Source organism: Balaenoptera borealis (genome assembly GCF_965194805.1).
Source record: "Balaenoptera borealis genome assembly, chromosome: 6".
NCBI lineage: Eukaryota > Metazoa > Chordata > Mammalia > Artiodactyla > Balaenopteridae > Balaenoptera > Balaenoptera borealis.
This window is the reverse complement of record NC_138863.1, coordinates 114866222-114889626: the sequence shown is the minus strand read 5'-3', so window position 1 is coordinate 114889626 and position 23405 is coordinate 114866222. Positions and strand designations below refer to the sequence as shown.

At 41.2% G+C, this 23405-nt stretch overlaps 2 protein-coding genes across 2 annotated transcripts in view; one reads left to right on the top strand and one right to left on the bottom strand.

Moving 5' to 3' along the window:
• GPR39 (G protein-coupled receptor 39) overlaps window positions 1-2879 on the top strand; it is a gene marked incomplete at its 3' end in the record, with an annotated part of 234185 nt that extends 231306 nt beyond the window's left edge. Inside the window, exon 2 of the mRNA XM_082397911.1 lies at window positions 2371-2879. Within this exon, the coding sequence (XP_082254037.1) occupies window positions 2371-2879 (509 nt within the window). The remainder of the gene's footprint in view (window positions 1-2370) is intronic.
• A 486-nt stretch (window positions 2880-3365) lies between these two features.
• Window positions 3366-23405, bottom strand: part of LYPD1 (LY6/PLAUR domain containing 1) — a 49750-nt gene continuing 29710 nt past the window's right edge. The window contains exon 3 of the mRNA XM_082397939.1: window positions 3366-3603. Within this exon, the coding sequence (XP_082254065.1) occupies window positions 3368-3603 (236 nt within the window). The 3' untranslated portion in view covers window positions 3366-3367. The remainder of the gene's footprint in view (window positions 3604-23405) is intronic.

The window sequence follows — 23405 nt, the reverse complement described above, 5'->3', positions numbered from 1 at the left end:
CTGGATGCCTCCTCTCGGGCATGCTGGGTCTTGGCTTTCATGGGAACTCTGCTTCTTTTGATGGGTTGGTCAATCAAAGGACGATTGACTCCAGGCAAAAGGGGTGTAGGTAATGGGAGACTAAGGGTCATGTAAACAAGAGATCAAGAGAACAGGACAGGAGAAGAAAAATCGTGTAACTTCTCTCCTTTTGCCCCCCCACAAGGCTGCCTTTTCTTTCTCCTTGCCTTTCTTCCGTTGGCTTTAGAAGCTGTGCTGTGTTCAACCATGGTTAAGTACTAGGTGGTTCTCGTTGCCTTTCTAGATTCTTGCACCTGCAAGCACAACCTCCCACAGTGTAGCATGGCACACATCTAAAACCCTGTGCTGTTTCCACATTCTAAGAAATAAGTCCTTAAATGAAGATGGTTATTACTTGTTCTCTGAAATTCAGTGGCAAGGAAGAGAAAAAGATAGAAAACTCTGTGACGATATGTTGTTTCGCTAGGTGAGTTACCTGAGTCCTTCACAATTAATAAGATGAACCTCTCAGCCAGAGCTACATGAGATTAAAAAACAAAGAAATAACTTAAGAACACACTTGGAATAGCAGTGGTGGCGTGCCTCTTACAGTCTCCGATTTTCCTATGCAGGTTTTTTTTTTTTTTTTTTTTGGTAATCAATCAGAACTATGTTGATTTTTGTTCCCATCTGGCAGCTGTAACTAGGTGCTTCAGCCTGTACTCTTAAGGTGATTTTTTTTTTTTTTTTTGCCTTTCATCAGATCAATATGTTACTTTGCCTGTTTTATTTTTAGATTTACTGAGTGTTCTGAGGGTAGCAAAGGAAAGAAATAAGCAAATTGGTTTGTATTTCAAGTGTGGGCTGAGGTTTGACCCCAGAAACCTGTCAACCCTGTTTGGAAATTTAACAGGGGAACAGGTTTCACGGGTCTACTTTGCTGACAGCTGGGATTTTTGGAGGATTTGTTGTTGGGAGAACTGAGTGATTTCAGTGCCGGAGAACATAACTAGGGCCCCTCTGCCGCCCCAGGCAAGGCATGCTTAGGCGAGTGTGTGCCGGAGGGCCGACCCTGGATGGATAAACGTGGCTGTTTTTCCTGGGGCATTTATTAATGAAATATTTACCACTGATCAGAGGCAGGAGGGGTGGTTGCCAACAATCACTTACCTGTGGCTTCCTAGAGAATCAGAGGGTTTGAACATGTGAATGAATTTTTCTTCTTAAAGTATTATGTAAATTTAGGAGAGGGAGGAAGAATTTCTGAAAATCCAAAACAAACACAGCTCTAAGATATCAGCTGTCCACATAGAAACTTACATTCTGGTGTCTTGGCTCTCCAAGAGAAGACAGCAAATGCTCTGCAGCTCCCTGATCTTCCTTTTCTTATTTACTCTTTTGGTCACTGTGGATAAATACTCATGACACTTGTGATTATCAGTTGTCTATGGTGTACATCTTGTTCTCTGTCAGAGGTTGTAGAAAGAGCAATGATTGCGTGATTCAGAATGCAAATATGTGGGCGTGCAGACAGACATCTGTCCGTGCAGTCAACGTTTGATCCTCTGGGGGACCACTAAGGGGTATCGTTTTAAGAGCCTGATCTTTTCTGGGTGGCTGACAGTACAGCTTAGTGCCACAAAGGCAGTGAGCTAGTGAGTTACTAGCTGAACTCAAAGTTTTATATTTTCCATGGTTTTTGGATAATTATCTTTTTTTCCCCCATGAGGCTCAAATATATGACACATCTAAAAACATCTCTAAAGAAACAGAAGTGCTGCTGCAGATGCAAGTGTTATAATTACAGGTGTGCACACCTACTAAATATATGTCCAAAACACACACTCAGTGACAGGCTAACTCCTGATTTTGCCTCCCCTGAAATTGAATGCAAAATTAGTGTCACTAAATATACTTCTTTGTTACCAAAGGGCTGCCACTGCCCTTTTGTCTTGAAAATAATCATTGGGTTGTCTCTAGACAAACATTCTTTAAAGTACAGATATTGTTTCATCTGATGTGGCTATACTGTATCCATCTATTCCTTAAAGGCCAAAACCAGATTTATGGACTACAACAATGAAAAAACATTTTTTTAAATTAACAGGCATCAACAGGTATAAATAAATTGTCTAAAGCATTTAATGGTCTTTAACACAGTCAACGCCCCTGGCCTTGAAACAGTGTTAAATTCTTTTTTTGCTAGTGGCAAAAAAAGCCATCAAGCAAGCAAGCCCAACTTGAAAATTTGGTACCATTTCCTGGCCAGTAAGCACAGAAGGGAGGGGCTCAATATTTTATGGGTATCTTTTTGTTGTTGGGCTTATGACTTTTTTTTTTCTCTCTCTCTCCCCTCTCCTGCCTGCTCAGGGCTGATCGTTGTGACGTTGGCCGTCTGCTGGATGCCTAACCAGGTTCGGAGGATCATGGCTGCGGCCAAACCCAAGCACGACTGGACCAAGTCCTACTTCCAGGCGTACATGATCCTGCTCCCCTTCTCGGACACCTTCTTCTACCTGAGCTCGGTCGTCAACCCGCTGCTGTACAACGTGTCCTCGCAGCAGTTCCGCAGCATGTTCGGGCAGGTGCTGCGCTGCCGGCTGACGCTGCCGCACGCCAACCAGGAGAAGCGGCTGCGCGCCCACGTGGCCTCCACCGTGGATAGCGCCCGCTTAGCGCGCCGCCCCCTCATCTTCCTGGCTTCCCGGCCCAATGCCTCTGCAAGGAGAACTGACAAAGTTTTCTTAAGCACTCTTCAGAGCGAGGCCAAGCCCGACTCTCAGCCTCAGCAGGTGAGTCGTGAGTCACCGGATCCCAACTCAGAGGTGACACCCGCCAACCCTGCCACCGAAAATGGTTTCCAGGAGCATGAAGTGTGACTGTGTCAGTCAAGGAAGGAAGGAAAGCTGGAGCGCCAACGGGCCCTCCCCACACGGAAGCGACGGTTACCTTCATGCAGCAGTGACAACAGACTGTGCCCCCATCATCAGGGACAGGAGTGGAAGACAGACAGGGGCCTGGGAAAAAAACAGATGGCCACTTAAAAGTGTCACTTACTTACTTACTTATGTAAGGGCTAATGCTGCTGCCAACCTGGCCTCAACTCTGGCCCACGTGTATCCATTCCTCCTCCTTCCTTCCATTAAGGACACGCGGAAAATTCAGTCAAACTGAACGTATCCAGAGCTCACAAAGTTTCGTTTTGACACTGAGCTCTTTCATTATTTGCAAAGGAACTGAAAGAAAGAGAGCACGGGTTCCCCTCGCGACCCGGAGTAAAAGGACACCCAGAAAAAACATCTCAGGGGGGCTGGGGGGGAAGGCGAGCCAGAGAACAATGCAGGAGGGGCTGGCACCTCCTTCAGCTTCAGCAGCGCGCCAAGAAAAGGCCTAATTGGAGGAGCGGGATGGTGCTGGGGAGTCCCGGCCGAAGGGCTGGGGCAGAACTGCTCCTTTTCTTGGGCCGGGGCCCGTTGCACAGAGGGGTGTTGCAGCAGCTGATGCACACGGAGTTCAGTCTCCCCGGGGAGCAGAAGGATTGGTACCCGGCCGAGGCGATGAGGCAGGCCGCCGACGACGCGCACGACTTGCGGTACAGAATCCCTGCAACACAGACCCGAAGGAGCGCGGGTAACCAGCCTGCACCGGCCCCAAGACGGCAACCCTCCGAGCCCAGAGCCCCACGCAGAGCGCGTTCTCACTCCTCCTACAGCCCAGAAACTTGGTGTGGCCAGGGAGCTGCTCCAGGTTGTTTTCCTTGAGCACCCCCCCACCCCAAAATACATGACATGTGCAGTGGAGAAGGCAGGCATCATTTCACTTGCTTCTGAGATGCCAGTACCAGTGAATAAAAGAGCTTTTACGATCAAAGTTCATGTTTTTTGTTTAAACTGTGTACTAGACAGAACTTCTTTTTACGTACTTCTTTTTGGTTCACGCTGTCTCATGCCAGAGAGGATGACAGGCTGCACTTCAAGATCTTATCTCTGTTGTTATTACTTTATAAGCGACCACAGAGAGATGGCTCTCAACTATGTGTTTATGAAATCCTGGAATTCTCTCTCTCAGTAAAAACCAAACTCCAAAGAGAATAAATCAGATCACTACCAAAGAGGCCCTGTGTGGGTTCAGTAAAGGGAAGGGGGGGGCCTGGCTGACAGTGTACCGAACACTGCCTTGTTCCAAGGGAAGTTTTGCCCTTAGAACATATGGCCATTTGCCAGGTCAGCACCACACAGCCAGCACCTATTAACACATACTGTGTGGGCACATAAAGGGTCTTCCCAATAAGACTGGAGGGCCCATCTTAAGGAGCTCGTGTGTCAGGTCCAAATTGCAGCATAATCATCAAATTAGGGTGTCTTGGGTAATCATTTGACTTTATAAAGCTGGAAGTTTATTCAAGTAATAGCTAAGCTTATTAAATACTTTCCTGAATGCCAGGCACTCTTCAGATGGCTCCTAGCTCATTTACTACCTGCAACAACCCTACAAGAGAGGGCCCCAAGATCATCCCCATTTTGCAGATGGGGATCCTAAAGGCAAGAGAGATTTAGTAACTTGCCCAAAGTCACACTTCTAGAAAGTAGAGCACCTGTGATTTGAACCAAGTATTCTGGTCCCATGCTGTCAAATCTGTAGTACTATACAGCAAAGCAGCCAGCCAAGTGAACCACAAAATGGTTTTGTTTTTTGCAGGGGGGGGAAGACTACTTTGAAAATAGCTTTTGGTGTGTGTGTGTGTGAGAGAGAGAGAGAGAGAGGCCGTTTTGTATCAATGAACTACTTTTCTTTTTGGACATATAACGTCATACTAAAGCTGAACCTCAAAGTGATGCCTTTAGCCCATGTGCGGCCCTGCGTGTCTGAGGGACACAACACATTCCACCAGTAGCCAGGGCTCCCTCCCCTCTGACTCCCTGCAGACATGTGTGTATGCAAGCATTACTTCCATTTGGGCCCCCATCTTCCCCCTTGAGAATTGCTACTTTGGATGCTAGAGAAACAGTGAAAAAAAACTGAAGTGCCTAAAACTCCCAAGTGGGAGGTAAAGAAATACTTTAGATTTACATTAAACATGCAATTTTATGCCATTTCTATAACTGCATGTTTGTAAGGATTGATTTTGTAACTCTGTTAGAAAAACCTGGAAGGTAGCTGGTCTGGTAAGAGAAATCCCATGGACAGAGGATGTGTAGGGGGAATGAGGAGCACTGTTTAATTTCTAAGGAACATGCTACAGAGTTCCCAGAGTCTCTACATTTTCTAACCATTGCCCATTTTAGAAAATTAAGGTTCACTGTCTTTTTATTCTTAAATGTTAAAAGCCACTAACTGTCAGTTGTCAGTTCAACTTCAGTAAACTTTTTTCCTTTAAATAAATTTTAAAAATTAAAAAATATGTACCGAATACATCTTTTACTGTAAAAACGTTCAGACAGATCAGGTGAAAATGCTCCTTGACCTTGACCTCTCTCCTTCCAATGCTACATCCTCCTCAGAGGTAAGCGCTCTTGTCAATTTGGGATGCCTCCTTCCAGGCCTATTTCTATGTATTTACATATGTGTCCATGGAGAAGAGGTCTGTGCATATGTCCTGATAGCATAACATAACATCCTATATGCTGTATATATGTATATCCTATTTGCATTTTCACTTAGTGACAAGGCTGGGGATATATTTTTAAGTCTAACTTTGTAGGACTGAGAGTCAGTGATGAGGTAAGTTAGTTAGATAAATAACGCAATTTTGTGACTGCTGCCCAGGGGACATCTCCAGATCACTTGGCTCTGATGGCCAGTGGGGCCTACGCTTGTAGTCCTGCAGGACTGTATATATTTGCATCTTTAAAAGTTGCTGCCAGAGGGTCTGCCTTCCAATCAGCCTGAATCTAGGTGCTGAGATCCTCTTCTTTGGGGCACTAACTGATCTCAGCACACACTCAGCTACAGGGACCTATTAGAAATAAAATAGACTGCTTAGACAATTGGAAAGGTTGAAGAGATAACCAAAAGCTGGGGTATGGTTGAATGACAAGGTACATCTCCTACACTAGGCCAGCACTTCAAGACTGGGAGAGGTGGCTGTTTCATCTAATGCACAGAAAGCAAAACAAGTCATCAAAAAGGAGAAAAAGATGAATATGGTCCAAACAAATAAATAAGATAAAACTTGAGAAGAAAATGTTAATGAAACAGATAAGTAATTTACAAGAAAGAGTTCAAAGTAGTAGTCTTAAACATGCTCATTGAACTTGGGAGAAGAATGGATGAACACAGTGAGAACTTCAACAGAGAGAGAGAAAATATAAGAAAGAACCAAACAGAAGTCACAGAGCTGAAGTATACAATTATTGAACTAGAAATGCACTAGAGGGGTTCAAGAACAGACTAGATGAAGCAGAAGAAAGGATCAATGAACTCAAAGACAGGGCAGAGGAACTGACCCAATCAGAGAGCAGAGAAAACAAAAAGGAATGGAAAATAAAAAGGGAAGATAGCTTAAGGGACTCATCAAGTGGATTAATATTCACATTATAGGAGTCACAGAGGGAGAAGAGCAAAAGGGGTAGAAAATTTATTTGAAGAAATAATGGCTGAAAACCTCCCTAACCTGGGGAAGGAAACAGACATCCAGATTCAGGAAGCCCAGAGATTTCCAAATAAGGGGAACCAAAAGAAACATACATCAATACACATAATTAAAATGTGAAAATATAAGACAAGGAGAGAATATTAAAAATGGCAATAGAGGAACAACCTGTTACTTCAAAGGGAACCCCCATAAAATGAGCAGCAGATTTTTCATGAAAAACTGCAGGCCAGAAGGGAGTTGCACAATATACAGGCATACCTCATTTTACTGCTTTTTGTTTTATTGTCCTTCACAGATACTATGTTTATTACACACTGAAGGCTTGTGGCAACCTGAGTGTAGCAAGTCTATCAGCACCATTTTTCCAAAAGCATTTGCCCACTTCATGTCTCTGTGTCATGTTTTGGTAATTCTCACAATATTTCAAACTTTTTCATTATTATATTTCTCATGGTGATCTGTGATCAGTGATAATTGATGTTACTATTCTAATTGTTTTTGCTTTGTATTTTTTACTTAAGATATGTACATTTTAAAAAGACATAACGCTATCTGCACACACTAAATTACAGTATAAACATAACTTTTATATGCATGGGGAAACCAAGAAACTTGTATGACTTGCTTTGTTGCAATATTTCCTTTATTGTGGTTGTCTGGAACCAAACCCCAGTATCTCTGAGGTATGCCTGTATTCAAAGTGCTGAAAGAAAAAAAAAAAAATTTCCAAACAAGAATATTCTATCCAGCAGTTATAACTCAGAATTAAAGGAGATACAAAGTTTTCCAGACAAGCCAAAGCTAAAGGAGTTCATTACCATTAAACCGACCTTATAAGAAATGTTAAAGTGGCTCATTTAAGTTGAAAAGAAAAGGTGTTAATTAGTAACAAAACATATGAAAGTATAAATCTCACTAGTAAAGGTAAATGTATAGTGAGTGTAGTGGATTAATCACTTATAAAGCTTGTATGAAGGTTGAAAGACAAGAGTAGTGAAAACAGCTAACTACAATAATTAGTTAAGGGATACACAAGATAAAAGTAAAATATGAGTGGACACAAGATAGCAGAGTAGAAGGACATGAGCTCACCTCTTCTTATGAAAACACCAAAATCACAACTAACTGCTGAACAACCATTGACAGAAAAATGCTGGAACCTACCAACAAAGATATCCTATGCCCAAAGACAAAGAAGAAGCTACAACGAGATGGTAGGAGGAGCACAACTGCAATAAAAGCAAACCCCATACCCGCCAGGTGGGTGACCCACAAACTAGAAAATAATTATATCCCGAAAGTTCTCCCACAGGAGTGAAAGTTCTGACCCCAAGTCATGCTTCCCAGCCTGGTGGTCTGGCAATGGGATGAGGAGCCCCCAGAGAATCTGGCTTTGAAGGCCAGTGGGATCTTATTGCAGGAATTCCACAGTACTAGGGGAAACAGAAACTCCACTCTCAGAGGGCACACACAAGGTCTTGTGCACACCACTGCCCAGGATAAAAAGCAGTGACCTCATAACATCCTGGGCCAGAGCAACCTGCTGGTATTGGAGAGTCTCCAGCAGAGGTAGGGGACAGCTGTGGCTCACTGTGGGGATAAAGACCTTGGGAGTGGTAGTTCTGGGGAGTACTCAGTGTCATGAGCCCTCCCAGAGGCCGCTATTTTCTCACCAAGATGTGGTCCCACCCAACAGCCTGTAGGCTCCAGTGCTCGGACACCTCAGGCCAAACAACCAACAGGGCAAGAACACAGCCCCACCCATCAGCAGGCAGGCTGCTTAAAGTCTTCCTGAGCACACAGCTGCCCGCTAAACAAATCCCTTACACGGCCCTGTCCACCAGAGGCACAAGACCAGCTCCACCCACCAGTGGGCAGGAACCAGTCCCTCCCACCAGGAAGCCTACACAAGCCTGTTAGACCAGCCTCATCCACGAGGGGGCAGACAGCAGAAGCAAGAAGAACTACAACCCTGCAGCCTGTGGAATAGAAACCGCAATCACAGAGAGTTAGGCAAAATGAGGTGGCAGAGGAATATGTCCCAGATGAAGGAACAAGATAAAAACCCCAGAAGAACAACTAAGTGAAGTGGAGATAGGGAATCTGAGAAAGAACTCAGAGTAATGATAGTAAAGATGATCCAAGATCTCGGAAAAAGAATGGAGGCACAGATTGAGAAGATACAAGAAATGTTTAACAAAGACCTAGAAGAATTAAAGCACAAATAGGAACAATACAATAACTGAAATAAAAAATAAACTAGAAGGAATAGCAGAATAATGGAGGCAGAGAATAGATAAGTGAGCTGGAAGATGGAATGGTAGAAATCACTGCTGTGGAACAGAATAAAGAAAAAGAATGAAAAAAAAAATTAGGACAGTCTAAGACACCACTGGTACAACGTTAAATGCACCAACATTCGCATTATAGGGGTCCAAGAAGGAGAACAGAGAGAGAAAGGACCTGAGAAAATAGAGAAGAGATAATAGCTGAAAACTTCCCTAACATGGGAAAGGAAACAGTTACCCAAGTCCAGGAAGTACAGAGAGTCCCAGGCAGGATAAACCCAAGGAGGAACACACCTAGACACATAGTAATCAAATCGGCAAAAATTAAAGACAAAGAAAAAATATTAAAAGCAAGAAGGGAAAAGCAACAAATAACGTCCAAGGGAATTCTCTTAAGGTTATCAGCTGATTTTTCAGCAGAAACTCTGTAGGCCAGAAGGGAATGGCATGATATATTTAAAGTGGTGAAAGGGAAGAACCTACAACCAAGAATATTCTACCCAGCAAGGCAGAGAAATCAAAAGCTTTACAGACAAGCAAAAGCTAAGAGAATTCAGCACCACCAGACTGGCTTTGCAACAAATGCTAAAGGAACTTCTCTAGGTGGAAAAGAAAAAGGCCACGACTAGAAACAAGAAAATTATGAATGGAAAAGCTCATCAGGCAAACATACAATAAAGTTAGGAAATCAACCACACACAAATATGATATCAAAACCAGCAGTCATGAGAAAAGGAGAGTACAGATGCAGGATATTGGAAATGCATTTGAAGTTAAAAGACCAGCAATTTAAAACAATCTTGTATATATATAGATTGCTATATCAAAACCTCATGGTAACCACAAACCAATAATCTACAATAGATACACACAAAAAAAAGCAAAAGAAATCCAAACACAACGCTAAAGATAGTCATCAAATCACAAGGGAAGAGAACAAAAGAGGAAGGGAAGGAAAAAGCCCTACAAAACAAATCCAAACCAATTAACAAAATGGTGATTAAAAACATACATATCAATAATTATCTTAAATGTAAATGGATTAAATGCTCCAACCAAAAGACATAGACTGGCTGAATAGATAAAAAAACAAGACCCATATATATGCTGTCTACAAGAGACCCACTTCAGATCTCGGGACAAATAAAGACTGAAAGTGAGGGGATGGAAAAAGCCACTCCATGCAAATGGAAATCAAAGGAAAGCTGGAGTAGCAATACTTCTATCAGACAAAATAGACTTTAAAATAAAGAATGTTATAAGAGACAAAGAAAGATACTACTTAATGATCAAGGGATCAATCTAAGAAGAAGGTATAACAATTGTAAATATATATGAACCCAACATAGGAGCATCTCAATATATAAGGCAAATACAGCCATAAGAGAAGAAATCAACAGTAACACAATAATAGTGGGGGACTTTCACACCCCACTTACACCAATGGACAAATCATCCAGACAGAAAATCAAAAAGGAAACACAGGCCTTAACTGACACATTAGACCAGATGGACTTAAGTGACATTTATAGAGTATTCCATCCAAAAGCAGCAGAATATGTATTCTTTTCAAGTGCACATGGAACATTCTTCAGGATTGATCACGTGCTGGGCTACAAAACGAGCCTTGGTAAATTGAAGAAAATTGAAATCATATCAAGCATCTTTTCTGACCACAACACTGTGAGATTAGAAATCAACTACAAGAAAAAAAAAAATGTAAAAAACACAGTAACGTGGAGGCTAAATGATATGCTACTAAACAACCAATGGATCACTGAAGAAATCAAAGATGAAATAAGAAAATACCTCGAGACAAATGAAAACGAAAGGATGATGATCCAAAACCTATGGGACACAGCTAAAGCAGTCCTAAGAGGGAAGTTTATAGGAATACAGTCTTACTTTGGAAAACAAGAAAAATTGAAAATAAACAACCTAAAATTACACCTAAAGTAACTAGAGAAAGAACAACAAACAAAACCCAAATTTAGCAGAAGGAAAGAAATCATAAAGATCAGGGCAGAGATAAATGAAATACAGTCGAAGAAAACAACAGAAAAAAATCAGTGAAACTAAAGGCTGATTCTTTAAAAAGATAAACAAAACAGATAAATCTTTAGCCAGACTCATCAAGAAAAAAGGAGGGCTCAGATCAATAAAATTAGAAGTGAAAAAGGAGAAGTTATGACAGACACCACAGAAATACAAAGGATCATAAGAGACTACTACAAGCAAATATATGCCGATAAAATAAGAACCTAGAAGAAATGGACACATTGTTAGAAAGGTACAATCTCCCAAGACTGAACCAAAAAGAAATAAAAAAAGGTGAACAGACCAATCACAAGTACTGAAATTGAAACTGATTTAAAAACTCCCCAAAAACGAAAGTTCAAGACCAGACGGCTTCACAGGCGAATTCTATCAAACATTTAGAGAAGAGTTAATGCCTAGTTTTCTGAAACTCTTCCAAAAAATTGCAGAGGAAGGAACACTCCCAAATTCATTCTATGAGGCCACCGTCACCCTGATACCAAAACCAGACAAAGATACCACAAAAAAAGAAAATTACAGGCCAATATCACTGATGAACATAGACCCCAAAATCCTCAACAAAATACTAGCGAACTGAATCCAACAACACATGAAAAGGGTCATACACCATAATCAAATAGGATTTAACCCGGGGATGCAAGGATTTTTCAGTATCTGCAAATCAATCAGTGTGGTACATCACGTCAACATATTGAAGAATAAAAGCCATATGATCATCTCAATAGATGCAGAAAAATCTTTTAACAAAATTCAACACCCATTTATGATAAAAACTCTCCAGAAAGTGGGCATAGAGGGAACCTACCTGAACATAATAAAGGCCATGTACGACAAACCTACAGCTAACATCATACTCAACAGTGAAAAGCTGAAAGCATTTCTTCTAAGATCGGGAACAAGACAAGGATGTCCATTCTTGCCACTTTTATTCAACATAGTTTTGGAAGTCCTAGCCACGGCTATCAGAGAAGTAAAAGAAATAAAAGGAATCCAAATTGGAAAAGAAGAAGTAAAACTGTCACGGTTTGCAGATGATATGAAACTGTCACTGTTTGCAGATGACATGACTATACATAGAAAAACCCTAAAGATGCTACCAGAACACTACTGGAGGTCATTGGTGAAATTGGTAAAGTTGCAGGATACAAAATTAATGCACAGAAATCGGTTGCATTTCTATACACTAAAAATGGAAGATCAGAAAGAGAAATTAAAGAAACAATCCCACTGAGCATCGCATCAAAAAGAAAAACTAGGAATAAACCTACCTAAGGAGGCAAAAGACCTGTATGCAGAAAACTGTAAGACACTGATGAAAGAAATCGAAGATGACACGAACAGATGGAAAGATATATACCATGTTCTTGGATTGGAAGAATCAATATTGTGAAAATGACTATACTACCCAAGGCAATCTACAGATTCGATACAATCCCTATCAAATTACCAATGGCGTTTTTCACAGAATTAGAACAAAAAAATTTTCAAATTTGTATGGAGACAAAAACACCCCAAATAGCCAAAGTAATCCTGAGAAAGAAAAACAGAGCTGGAGTAATCAGACTCCCTGTCTTCAGACTATACTACAAAGCTACAGTCATCAAAACAGTATGGGTCTGTCACAAAAACAGAAATACAGATCAATGGAACAGGATAGAAAGCCCAGAAATAAACCTACACACCTATAGTCAATTAATCTATGACAAAGCAGGCAAGACTATACAATGGAGATGAGACAGTCTCTTCAGTAAATGGTACTGGGAAAACTGGACAGCTGAATGTAAAAGAATGAAATTAGAAGATTATTTAACACCATACACAAAAATAAACTCAAAATGGATTAAAGACCTAAGTGTAAGACCTGATTCTATAAAACTCTTTAGAGGAAAACATAAGCGGACACTCTGACATAAATCGCAGCACTGTCTTTTTTGATCTGTCTTCTGGAGTAATGGAAATAGAAACAAAAAGGACCTATTTAAACTCAAAAGCTTTTGCACAGCAAAGGAAACCATAAACAAAATGAAAAGACAACCCACAGAATGGGAGAAAATATTTGCAAACGATGTGACTGACAAGGGATTAATCTCCAAAATCTAGAACAGCTCCTGTAGCTCAATATCAAAAAACAAACAACCCAATCAAAAAATGGGCAGAAGACCTAAATAGACATTTCTCCAAAGAAGACATACAGATGGCCAAGAGGCATGTGAAAAGATGCTCAACATCTTTAATTATTACAGAAATGTATATCAAAACTACAATGAGATATCACCTCACACCAGTCAGAATGGCCATTATCAAAAAGTCTACAAACAGTAAATGCTGGAGAGGGTGTGGAGAAAAGGGGATCCTCCTACATGGCTGCTGGGAATGTAAATTCGTACAGCCACTATGGACAACAGTATGGAATTTCCTTAAAAAACTAAAAACAGAGCTACCATATGTTCCAGTAGCCCCACTCCTGGGCATGTGTCTGGAGAAAACCATGTTTCAAAAGGATACATGCACTCCAGTGTTCATCGCAGCGCTGTTTACAACAGCCAAGACATAGAAGAACCTAAATGTCCATTAACAGATGACTGGATAAAGATGATGTGGTACATATATGCAATGGAATATTACTCAGCCATAAAACAGAATGAAATAATGCCATTTGCAGCAACATGGGATGCAGCTAGAGATTATCATACTAAGTGAAGTAAGTCAGACAAAGGCAAATATCATATGATATTGCTTATGTGTGAAATCTAAAAAAATATGATACAAATGAACTTATTTACCATAGAGAAACAGACTCACAGGCTTAGAAATCAAACTTATGGTTACCAAAGGGGAAAGGTGCGGGGAATACGTTGAGAGTTTGGGATTGACATATACACACTACTATATTTAAAATAGATAACCGACAAGGACCTACTGTATAGCACAGGGAACTCTGTTTAATATTCTGTAATGACCTAACTGGGAAAAGAATTTGAAAAAGAATAGACATATGTATATGTATAACTGAATCACTTTGCTGTACACCTGAAACTAACCCAACATTGTTAATCAACTGTACTCCAATATAAAATAAAAATTAAAAAACAACAAAAAAAATGTAAAATGTGACATCAAAAACATAAAATGTGGAGGGGGAGGGTAGAAACGTAGTACTTTAGGATGCATTCAAACTTGTTATCAACTCAGAATACACTGTTGTAAATATAAGTTCTTATATGTAAGACTCATGGTAATCACAAAGCAAAAACCTATATAAGTAGGTACACAAAAGGTAATGAGAAAGAAATCTAAGCATACCAGTAAAAAAAAAACCCATCAAATTACAAAAGAAAAGAGTAATAAAATAAGAAAGATACAGAGGAACTTCTAAACATCCCGAAAACAATTAACAAAATGCCAATAACTTCATACCTATCAATAATTCCTTTAAATGTAAATGGACTAAATTCTCAATCAAAAGACATAGAGTGGCTCAATGGATGAAAAAAACAAGACCCATCCGTATGCTGCCTACAGAGATGAACTTCAGACACAAGGACACACACAGACTGAAAGTGAAGGGATGGAAAGAGATATTCCATGCGAATAGAAACCAAAAGAAAGCTGGGCTACTGATACTTATATCAGACAAAATACTGTACTAAGAGACAATGAAGGGCATTACATAATGATTAAAACATCAAACAAGAAGATATAACATTTGTAAATATTTATGCACCCAACATAGAAGCACCTAAATATAAACAGCAAATATTAATAGACCTAAGGGGAAAAATAGACAGCAATAAAATAGTGGTAGGGGACTTTAATAACCCACTTACATCAATGGATAGATCATTCAGACAGAAAATCAATAAGGGAACATGGGCCATAAATGACACATTAGACCAGGTGGACTTAACAAATATATACAAAACATCCCATCCAAAAGCACCAGAATAAACATTTTTCTCAAGTGCACATGGAACATTCTCCAGGATAGATCATTTGTTAGGCCACAAAATAAGTCTTAGCAAATTTTATAATACTGTAGTCATATCAAGCATCTTTTCTGCCTACAATGGTATGAAACTAGAAATCAACTGCAAGAAGAAAACTGGAAAATTTATAAATATGTGGCAACAACAGGCTAGTGAACAACCAGTGGGTCAATGAAGAAATCAAAAGGAAATCAAACAATACCTTAAGACAAATTAAAATGGAAATACAATATACAAAACCTATGGGATGCAGCAAAAGCAGTTCTAAGAAAGAAATTCATAGTGATAAGTGTCTACTTCAAGAAACAAGAAAAGTCTCAAACAACCTAACAGTACACCTCAAGTAACTAGGAAAAGGAAAAAACAAAAAACAAAAAAACAAGGCCCAAAGTTAGCTAGTAGAGAAAGAAAACAACAAACTGAAAGGAGAAATAAATGAAATTGAGACTAAAAAGACAACAGAAAAGATCAATGAAAGCAAGAGCTGGTTCTTTGAAATGATAAATAAAACTGATAAAGTTTTAGCTAGACTCACCAAGAAAAAAAGAGGACTCAAAATCAGAAATGAAAGAGGAGACATGACAATTGATATCACAGAAATACAGCTGATCAGAAAAGACTACTACAAACATTTATATGCTAACAAATTGGACAACACAGAAGAAATAGATCAATTCCTAGAGGCATGCAAACTTCCATGACTGAATCATGAAGAAACAAAATCTGAACAGACTGATTACTAGTAAGAAGATAGGATCAGTAATCAAAGTTTCCAACAAACAAAAGTCCAGGATCAGATGGCTTCACTGATGAATTCTACCAAATATTCAAAGAAGAATTAATAACAATCCTCCTCAAACTCTTCCCAAAGAACAGAAGAAAAGGGAACACTTCCAAACTCGTTTTATGAGGCCAATGTTACCCTGATGCCAAGACCAAAGACACCACAAGAAAAGAAAACTACCAGGCAACATCCCTGATGAACATAGATGTAAAAATCCTCAACAAGGGCTTCCCTGGTGGTGCAGTGGTTGAGAATCTGCCTGCCAATGCAGGGGACACGGGTTCGAGCCCTGGTCTGGGAAGATCCCACATGCCGCGGAGCAACTGGGCCCGTGAGCCACAATTACTGAGCCTGCGCATCTGGAGCCTGTGCTCCACAACAAGAGAGGCCGCGATAATGAGAGGCCCGCGCACTGCGATGAAAAATGGCCCCCACTTGCCGCAACTAGAGAAAGCCCTCGCACAGAAGCGAAGACCCAACACAGCCATAAAAAAAAAAAAAAAAGCTACAAAGATATATTGTAAAAAAAAAAAAAAAAAATCCTCAACAAAATATTAGCAAACCAAATTCAACAATACATTAAAGGGATCATACACCATTATCAATGGGGATTTATTCCAAGGATGCAAGGATGGTTCAGCATCTGCAAATCAGTGTAATTGATATACATTAACAGAATGAAGGATTAAAATCAAATAATTATCTCAATAGATGCAGAAAAAGCATTTGATATAATTCAACATTCATTTATGATAACTGTACCTCAACATAATAAAGGCCATATATGACAAATCCAGAGTTACCATCATACTCAATGGTGAAAAGTTTAAAGCTTTTCCTCTAATATCATGAATAAGACAGGAATGTTCACTCTTGCCACTTTTATTCAACAGAGTATTGAAAGTCCTAGACAGAGCAATTAGGCAAGAAAAAGAAAAGGCACCCAAATGAGAAAGGAAGAAGTAAAACTCACTATTTGCAGATGACATGATAGTATACATAGAAAAATCCTAAATACTCCCCCCAACTTTGTTAGAAATAATAAATGACTTCAGTAAAGCTTCGGGATACAAAATCTATACACAAAAATCTGCTGCATTTCTATAAACTAATAATGAACTGTCAAAGAGAAATTAAGAAAACAATCCTATTTACAATTGCATGAGAAAAGAAAAAAATTCCTAGAAATAAATTTAACCAAGGAGGTAAAAGACCTGTATACCGAAAACTCTAAGACACTGGTGAAAAAAATTCAAGATACAAATAAATTGAAAGATATTTCATGCTCATGAATCTGAAGCATTATTATTTTTAAAATGTCCATACTACCCAAAGCAATTTGCAGATTGAATACAATCCCAATCAAAATTCCAATAGCAACTTTTCCAGAAATATAACAACCAATCCTAAAATTTGTATGGAACCACAAAAGACCCCAAATACCCAAAGCAATCACAAGGAATAACAACAAGCATCAAGCTCCGAGATTTTAAATGGTATTACAAAGTTATAGTAATCAAAATAGTATTTCATTGGCATAAAAACAGACACATCGATGAATGGAACAAAATAGAGAACCCAGAAGTAAACCCATGCACATATGGTCAATTAATTTATGACAAAGGAGGCAAGAATATACAATGGCAAAAGGACAGTCTCTTCAATAAATGGTGTTGGGAAAACTTTAGCCACATGCTAAAGAATGAATCTGGACCACAGTCTTACACCATACACAAAAATGAACTCAAGATTGATTAAAGGCTTGAGTGTAAGACCTGAAACCATAAAACTTCTAGAAGAAAAGATAGTCAGCAAGCTCCTGGACATCAGTCTTGGAGATGATTTTTTGGCTCTACCCTCAAAAGCAGAGTAAATAAATGAGACTACATCAAACTAAATAGCTTCTGCACAGCAAAAGAAACCATCAACAAAATGAAAAGGGAATCTACTGAATGGGGAGAAAATATCTGTAAATCATTTATCTGATAAGTGGTTAATATCTAAAATTTATAAAGAACTCATACAACTTGACAGCAAAAAAATAAATTTTTTTTTTAAATTAAAAAATGATTAAAAAATGGGCAGAGGACCTGTATAGACATATTTCCAGAGAAGCTATACAGATGGCCAACAGACAACAGACGTGAAAAAATGCTCAACATCACTAGTCATCAGGGAAATGCAAATCAAAACCACAAAAAGATATCACCTCACAGTCTTAGGATGCCTACTATCAAAAAAACAAAAAATAACAAGTGTTGGCAAGGATATGAACAAAAGGAAACCCTTGTGAACTGTTGGTGGGAATGTATATTACTACATTAATTATGGAAAAGAGTATGGAGGTCCCTCCAAAAGTTAAAATAGAACTACCATATGATCCAGCAATTCCACTTCTGCTTATTTATCTAAAGAACATGAAAACACTAATTCAGAAAGATATATGCACCCCCCTTGTTCACTGCAGCATTATTTACAGTAGGTAAGATATGGAAACAACCTAAGTGTCCATCGATGCATAAATGGATATAGAAGATGTGATATATACATACACACACATGTGTGTGCACACACTATGGGATATACTATTCAGGCATAAAAAAGAATGAAACCTTGCCATTTGTGACAACATGGATGGACCTTGAGGGTGTTATGCTAAGTGAAATAAGCCAGACAGAGAAAGACAAATACCATATGATCTCACTTAAATGTGAAATTTAAAACAAAAACAATAACAAACAAGCTCATAAATTCAGAGAACACATTAGTGGTTGCCAAAAGCAGGGTATTGGGATAGGAAGAATGGGTGAAGGGGGTCATAAGCTACAGACTTCCAGTTATAAAATAATTAAGTCATGGGGATGTAATGTACAGCATGGTGACTGCAGTTAATAATAATCCATTTCATATATGAAAGTTGCTAGGAGTAGATCTAAAAAGCTCTCATCACAAGAAAAAATTGCTATATATGGTGATGGATGTTAACTAGACTTATTGTGGTGATTATTTTGCAATGTTCAAATATTCAATATCAAATACTGAATAATAACAGAGCACAGTATAGGTAGACAGTTCCTCTTCCCCCCGCCCCCACTTTTCTTAAGAAAAAACTGTTTAACAAATGAGCCCATGCTTCTCACTATATTCCAGATACAGTTTTAGAGCGCCACAAATATTAACTCATTTAATCTTTATAATAACTCTAGCGATAATCCACATTTTGCATAAGAGGAAACTGAGGCAGAGAGAGGTTAAACAAATTGATTGGGGGCCATGCAGGTAATATATGGTAGAGCTGGGATTTGAACCCAGGAAGACTGCTTTTAGAATCTATGCTCTTAACCACTCTACTACATTTCCCACAATGGTATCATATGCTTCCATTGGGAAACACATAGCAAAAAAAATACACGCACTACATACATTTTGCATACATATGTGTAAATCATTTTTGGAAGAATACAAAAGGAGGAGTCAATACTGGTTGTGTCTGGGGCAGGAGACTGGGTTGTCATGGGAAAGGGATGAAAAAAACCGCTGTAGACCCTTTTTAACCATTTGAAATCAGAACCATGCAAATGACGTACCTTTTTTTTTAACCTTCTAAAATAAACACCACCTCCAAAGAACCATTTTATCACATGCCTTCTCTTTCCCAGGGTAGCGAAGTCCCTTCCCAGCTGTGTCCACCAGAGGGCGCCTGGGAATGAACACACCCTCAAGTAGACAGCCCCAAAGCCCACGTCTCGGGGTCCCAGGGAAGAAATACTTTGTTTTTCCTTTAACCCAGCCCCCATGAGCTCAGGTCTGGGCCCAAGTGAGGAGGGGCTGCAAGTAAACCAGAGAGCTTTCACAGCTGGCTGGTGGAGTATGCATTGGTATAAGAACAATTTGGAAGGATCTACGATAATTTAAAATGTGCAAGTCCAATAGTTCCATTTCTCAGCACTTACCCTCCAAAATAAAACACACCTTCACATGTGCACATTCTTAGTAGGAAAGCAGGTGCGTTCGTACTATGGGAAGTTAAGCAGAGCTCTGTACTGATCAGGCCTAAAATAGTGATTACTGAATTACTCTATATGTTGATCTGGTTGGTCCTCAATGAGTGAGGAAATGGAGTTCCAGAATGGTAATATAAATATACCATTTATGTAAGAAAAAAAATACAAAGCAATAACCATACGTGCTTTTGCAATGTGTCAGCAGCGATGTGTGTGTGCGCATGCACACATAGCTCAGTGTGTGGGTTACATCTCCAAGTAAAATCAGAGAGAGAGTTCCAGAAGGCTATCCATTGAACAGCTGTACTTCCTTTAGGGATGGCCAGTAGACAGGAAGCACTTCTGATGTATTTGTGATATTTGAATGTTTTACAGTGGGAATATATTCATGCACTGCATCTGTAATTACAGATGGACAGAACTGACAAGTATAAACGGAGTGAGCTACCTTACCAAGCTCTCCTCTGAGACTTGAAGTGCACGGCGGCATGTGGCGCCGGGGTGGCAGACAGGGGTGCACACCATCTCAGCTAGAATACACCCCAGCCTCATGGAATCAGGGCTCTTCTGGGACCTCACACAGGTTTTGCCAAGGGCACCACGGCTTTGGTTTGCCTGCAGTGTTTCAGCCGTCCTGGAGCTCTCAGCAGCCACAGGCTGCAGAAGAAGGCAGTGTCTAAGGGCAGGAGAGGGGATGCGTTTTGGGACTTCCCCAAATAGCTGAGGGATGCCTCTTTCCTGCTTGACTTCTTTCTTAATGTCTTCTAATACAGTACATATTTTACTAATGTATTTTACTAGTAGCGTACAGCTCCAGCAATTAGAACAGTGACTGGAATATAAGGGCTCAATAAGAAAGAAAGAGGGGGAGGGAGGGAGGGAGGAAGAGAGGAAGAAAGAAAAGAAAAAAGAAGGAAGGAAAGGAAAGGAGGGAGGAAAGGGGAGGGGAGGGAAGAGAGGAGGAGAGGGGAGGGGAGAGGAGGGGAGGGGAGGGGAGAGGAGGGGAGGGGAGGGGAGAGGAGGGGAGGGGAGGGGAGAGGAGGGGAGGGGAGGGGAGAGGAGGGGAGGGGAGGGGAGGGGAGAGGAGGGGAGGGGAGGGGAGGGGAGGGGAGGGGAGGGGAGGGGAGGGGTGGGGAGGGGAGGGGAGGGGAGGGGAGGGGAGGGGTGGGGAGGGGTGGGGAGGGGTGGGGAGGGGAGGGGAGGGGAGGGGAGGGGAGGGGTGGGGAGGGGTGGGGAGGGGAGGGGAGGGGTGGGGAGGGGTGGGGAGGGGAAGGGAGGGGAAGGGAGGGGAGGGGAGGAAGACAATGTAGGGAAGAAGGGGAGAAGATCAGACAGAAGAGAGAAGGATCATTTGAAGGGGGCCTGGAGGTTCAGTAATAGTGGGTGCTTTTCTGACTAGTTGAACCAAAATTTTATTTGGCTGGTGGAGCCTGGATAACAGAGGTCACGTAAAGCTAAAACCCACCTCCAGGCTTTGGTTGATACAGACAGGGCTGTGAGAGGCTATAACTTGGTAATGGGGATTCAGACCCAGAGCCAGCAGGCTCGGCAGGTTGAGGAAGGCTGTCCATCAAACACAGCTTAGGCCAGCTCCCAGCCGCTCCACCCCGTCGGGACGCGGAGATGTCCTGCCAACGCCAAGTCACTTCTCACGGCTCTAATCTGCGGACCCGAAGTGTGCTTGTGGAACACGCCACCCACTGTCACCAGATGAATCAAGACACCCAGCGTTTAAATCTTTAGTCCTCTCAAGTCTTTAGAGAGGTGATGGCCCCCCTGGGGGGGTGCCTGGATTTAGATGGGTGGCTATGCTCGTTTTAAAACTAACACCGATTGCTCTCCCTGGGGAAGTCATTTGTATTCATCTTATTTAAAATTTGAATGATGGGCATGCCAGGGGATGAAGAAAGGCATAAATAAAACACTGAGGTTCCGTCTAGAAGAGTTTATTCCACTGTAGCAATTGTACAGACCCCTGTTCTTCAGGCCCCCGTGAAACTCAACATTTAAGGAAACGATGCTTCCGAGAATTATGTTGAAAACATAAAACATACAAATAAGGAACAAGGAATTAGATCCTCCATACCCTACACACTGGACTTAAGTATATACTGAGACTGAAATGCATTTGAATAGGTGGTACAAATACACCTCTGTTCCATGGTACGTTTTACACACTAGAAATGATCCTTCCAAGTTAAGTGAACTATGTGCAAGGCACTCGGAGAAGCACCTGGCACAAAGTAGATGCTATACAAGTGCTTGCTGCTGCTATTGTTACTGTTACTGGTGTTACTATTATGTCTATGGGGCATTTTCTGATTCACACCCTTAATTCACCTAAGTGGCCACTTGTTGGATCTGTGGCACAAAGGTGCATCAGTCAGAGGGGACGCTGAGTTCAGTAACTGATTTGCTCTGACATTTAAAGTAACTGGCTCTTCTCCCCGACAGCTCTTCACATTCTATCCTGGCATCGTCTTAGACTCTATTTGGGCCACACTGCAGCAGACATGTTCATTTTGCATTCAGATGGAGAAAGACCCAAGGCAGGCCAGGAGATAGGGCAGGAGGAGGGAGAGAGACAGACAGACAGAAAGAAATGCTAGAAGTTGATGTGCATGCTGGATGGCCCTGTCCGCTTCTTTGCAGCAAGCACTCCATCAGGAGTCAGGCTTGCTTTACAGGGTTGAATTATTGATTACATGGGAAGAAGAAGAAAGATGGTGTTTGCTTTGTGTTTGAGTCCAGCTCTTTTTGCCTGTTCCTAACACAACTGGGTCACCACAGATGGAGCAGGAAGAAAACAAGGCACCTGGAACAACTCTGCTTGAAGTCAGCCCAGCCCAGCAGTGGTCTCAGCCGTGGAATTCCACATTACTGAGTGTTAGAATATGGTTCCAAGGCTGGCGTTCTGACCCAGAAACCTCAAGGCTGACCTGGCTGGCGGAGCCCAGGTACAAACACTCTTTCGTGTACTGAATCGTTTGTGTGGTGTCTTTGACTAGGGTTCTTCATCAAGTTTCTTCACTCAGGGGCTGGTCATAGGGGCGCCCACTCCCCAGGCAGGAACAGTGCTAGAACTCCAGCAGGTGGGAACTGCTCACCCAGTGGCTCTCAGACATCAGTGTGCGGGAGAATTACCTAGGTATTCCTTAAATGCACAGCTTCCCAGAACCAACCCCAGATGATTCTGACACAGGTGTCTAAACTTCCCAATTGCTCCTTCGGGAAGGGAGAGAGCACATGCAGCCTCTCAATGCACATCGTAATTTATTCAGGGAGAAGTCTTTTCACTACCAGCAAAGACATCATCCTACACGCCAACCTGCTCCCTCTCTGCTGTGCAGCAGGGAAGCTTTCAGCGCCCCCGCTGATCTGCAGCTGTGGAGAGGGGGAGACGAGCTGGTTTCTTCTTCATTGCTTTCCATGCTCTTCTATGACATTTATTCCCTTTCCACCCCACTGTCATAACAAATGATCTGTCCTGTAAGCCTCACTAGAGGACAGGGTCCCCCCAAGGACTTCAGCCTATGAGGGCAGGAATGTTTATTGTCAACCACTCAGCTCATGTGCCAGGTGACCAGGTTGGAAGGGGACGGGTTAGGACTGGAAATCCAGGACACTCCTGGGGGTGACTAGGCCAGTGCTAGTTTGGCCATTGTCCACTAAGGCAGTTTCCTCCCTTTG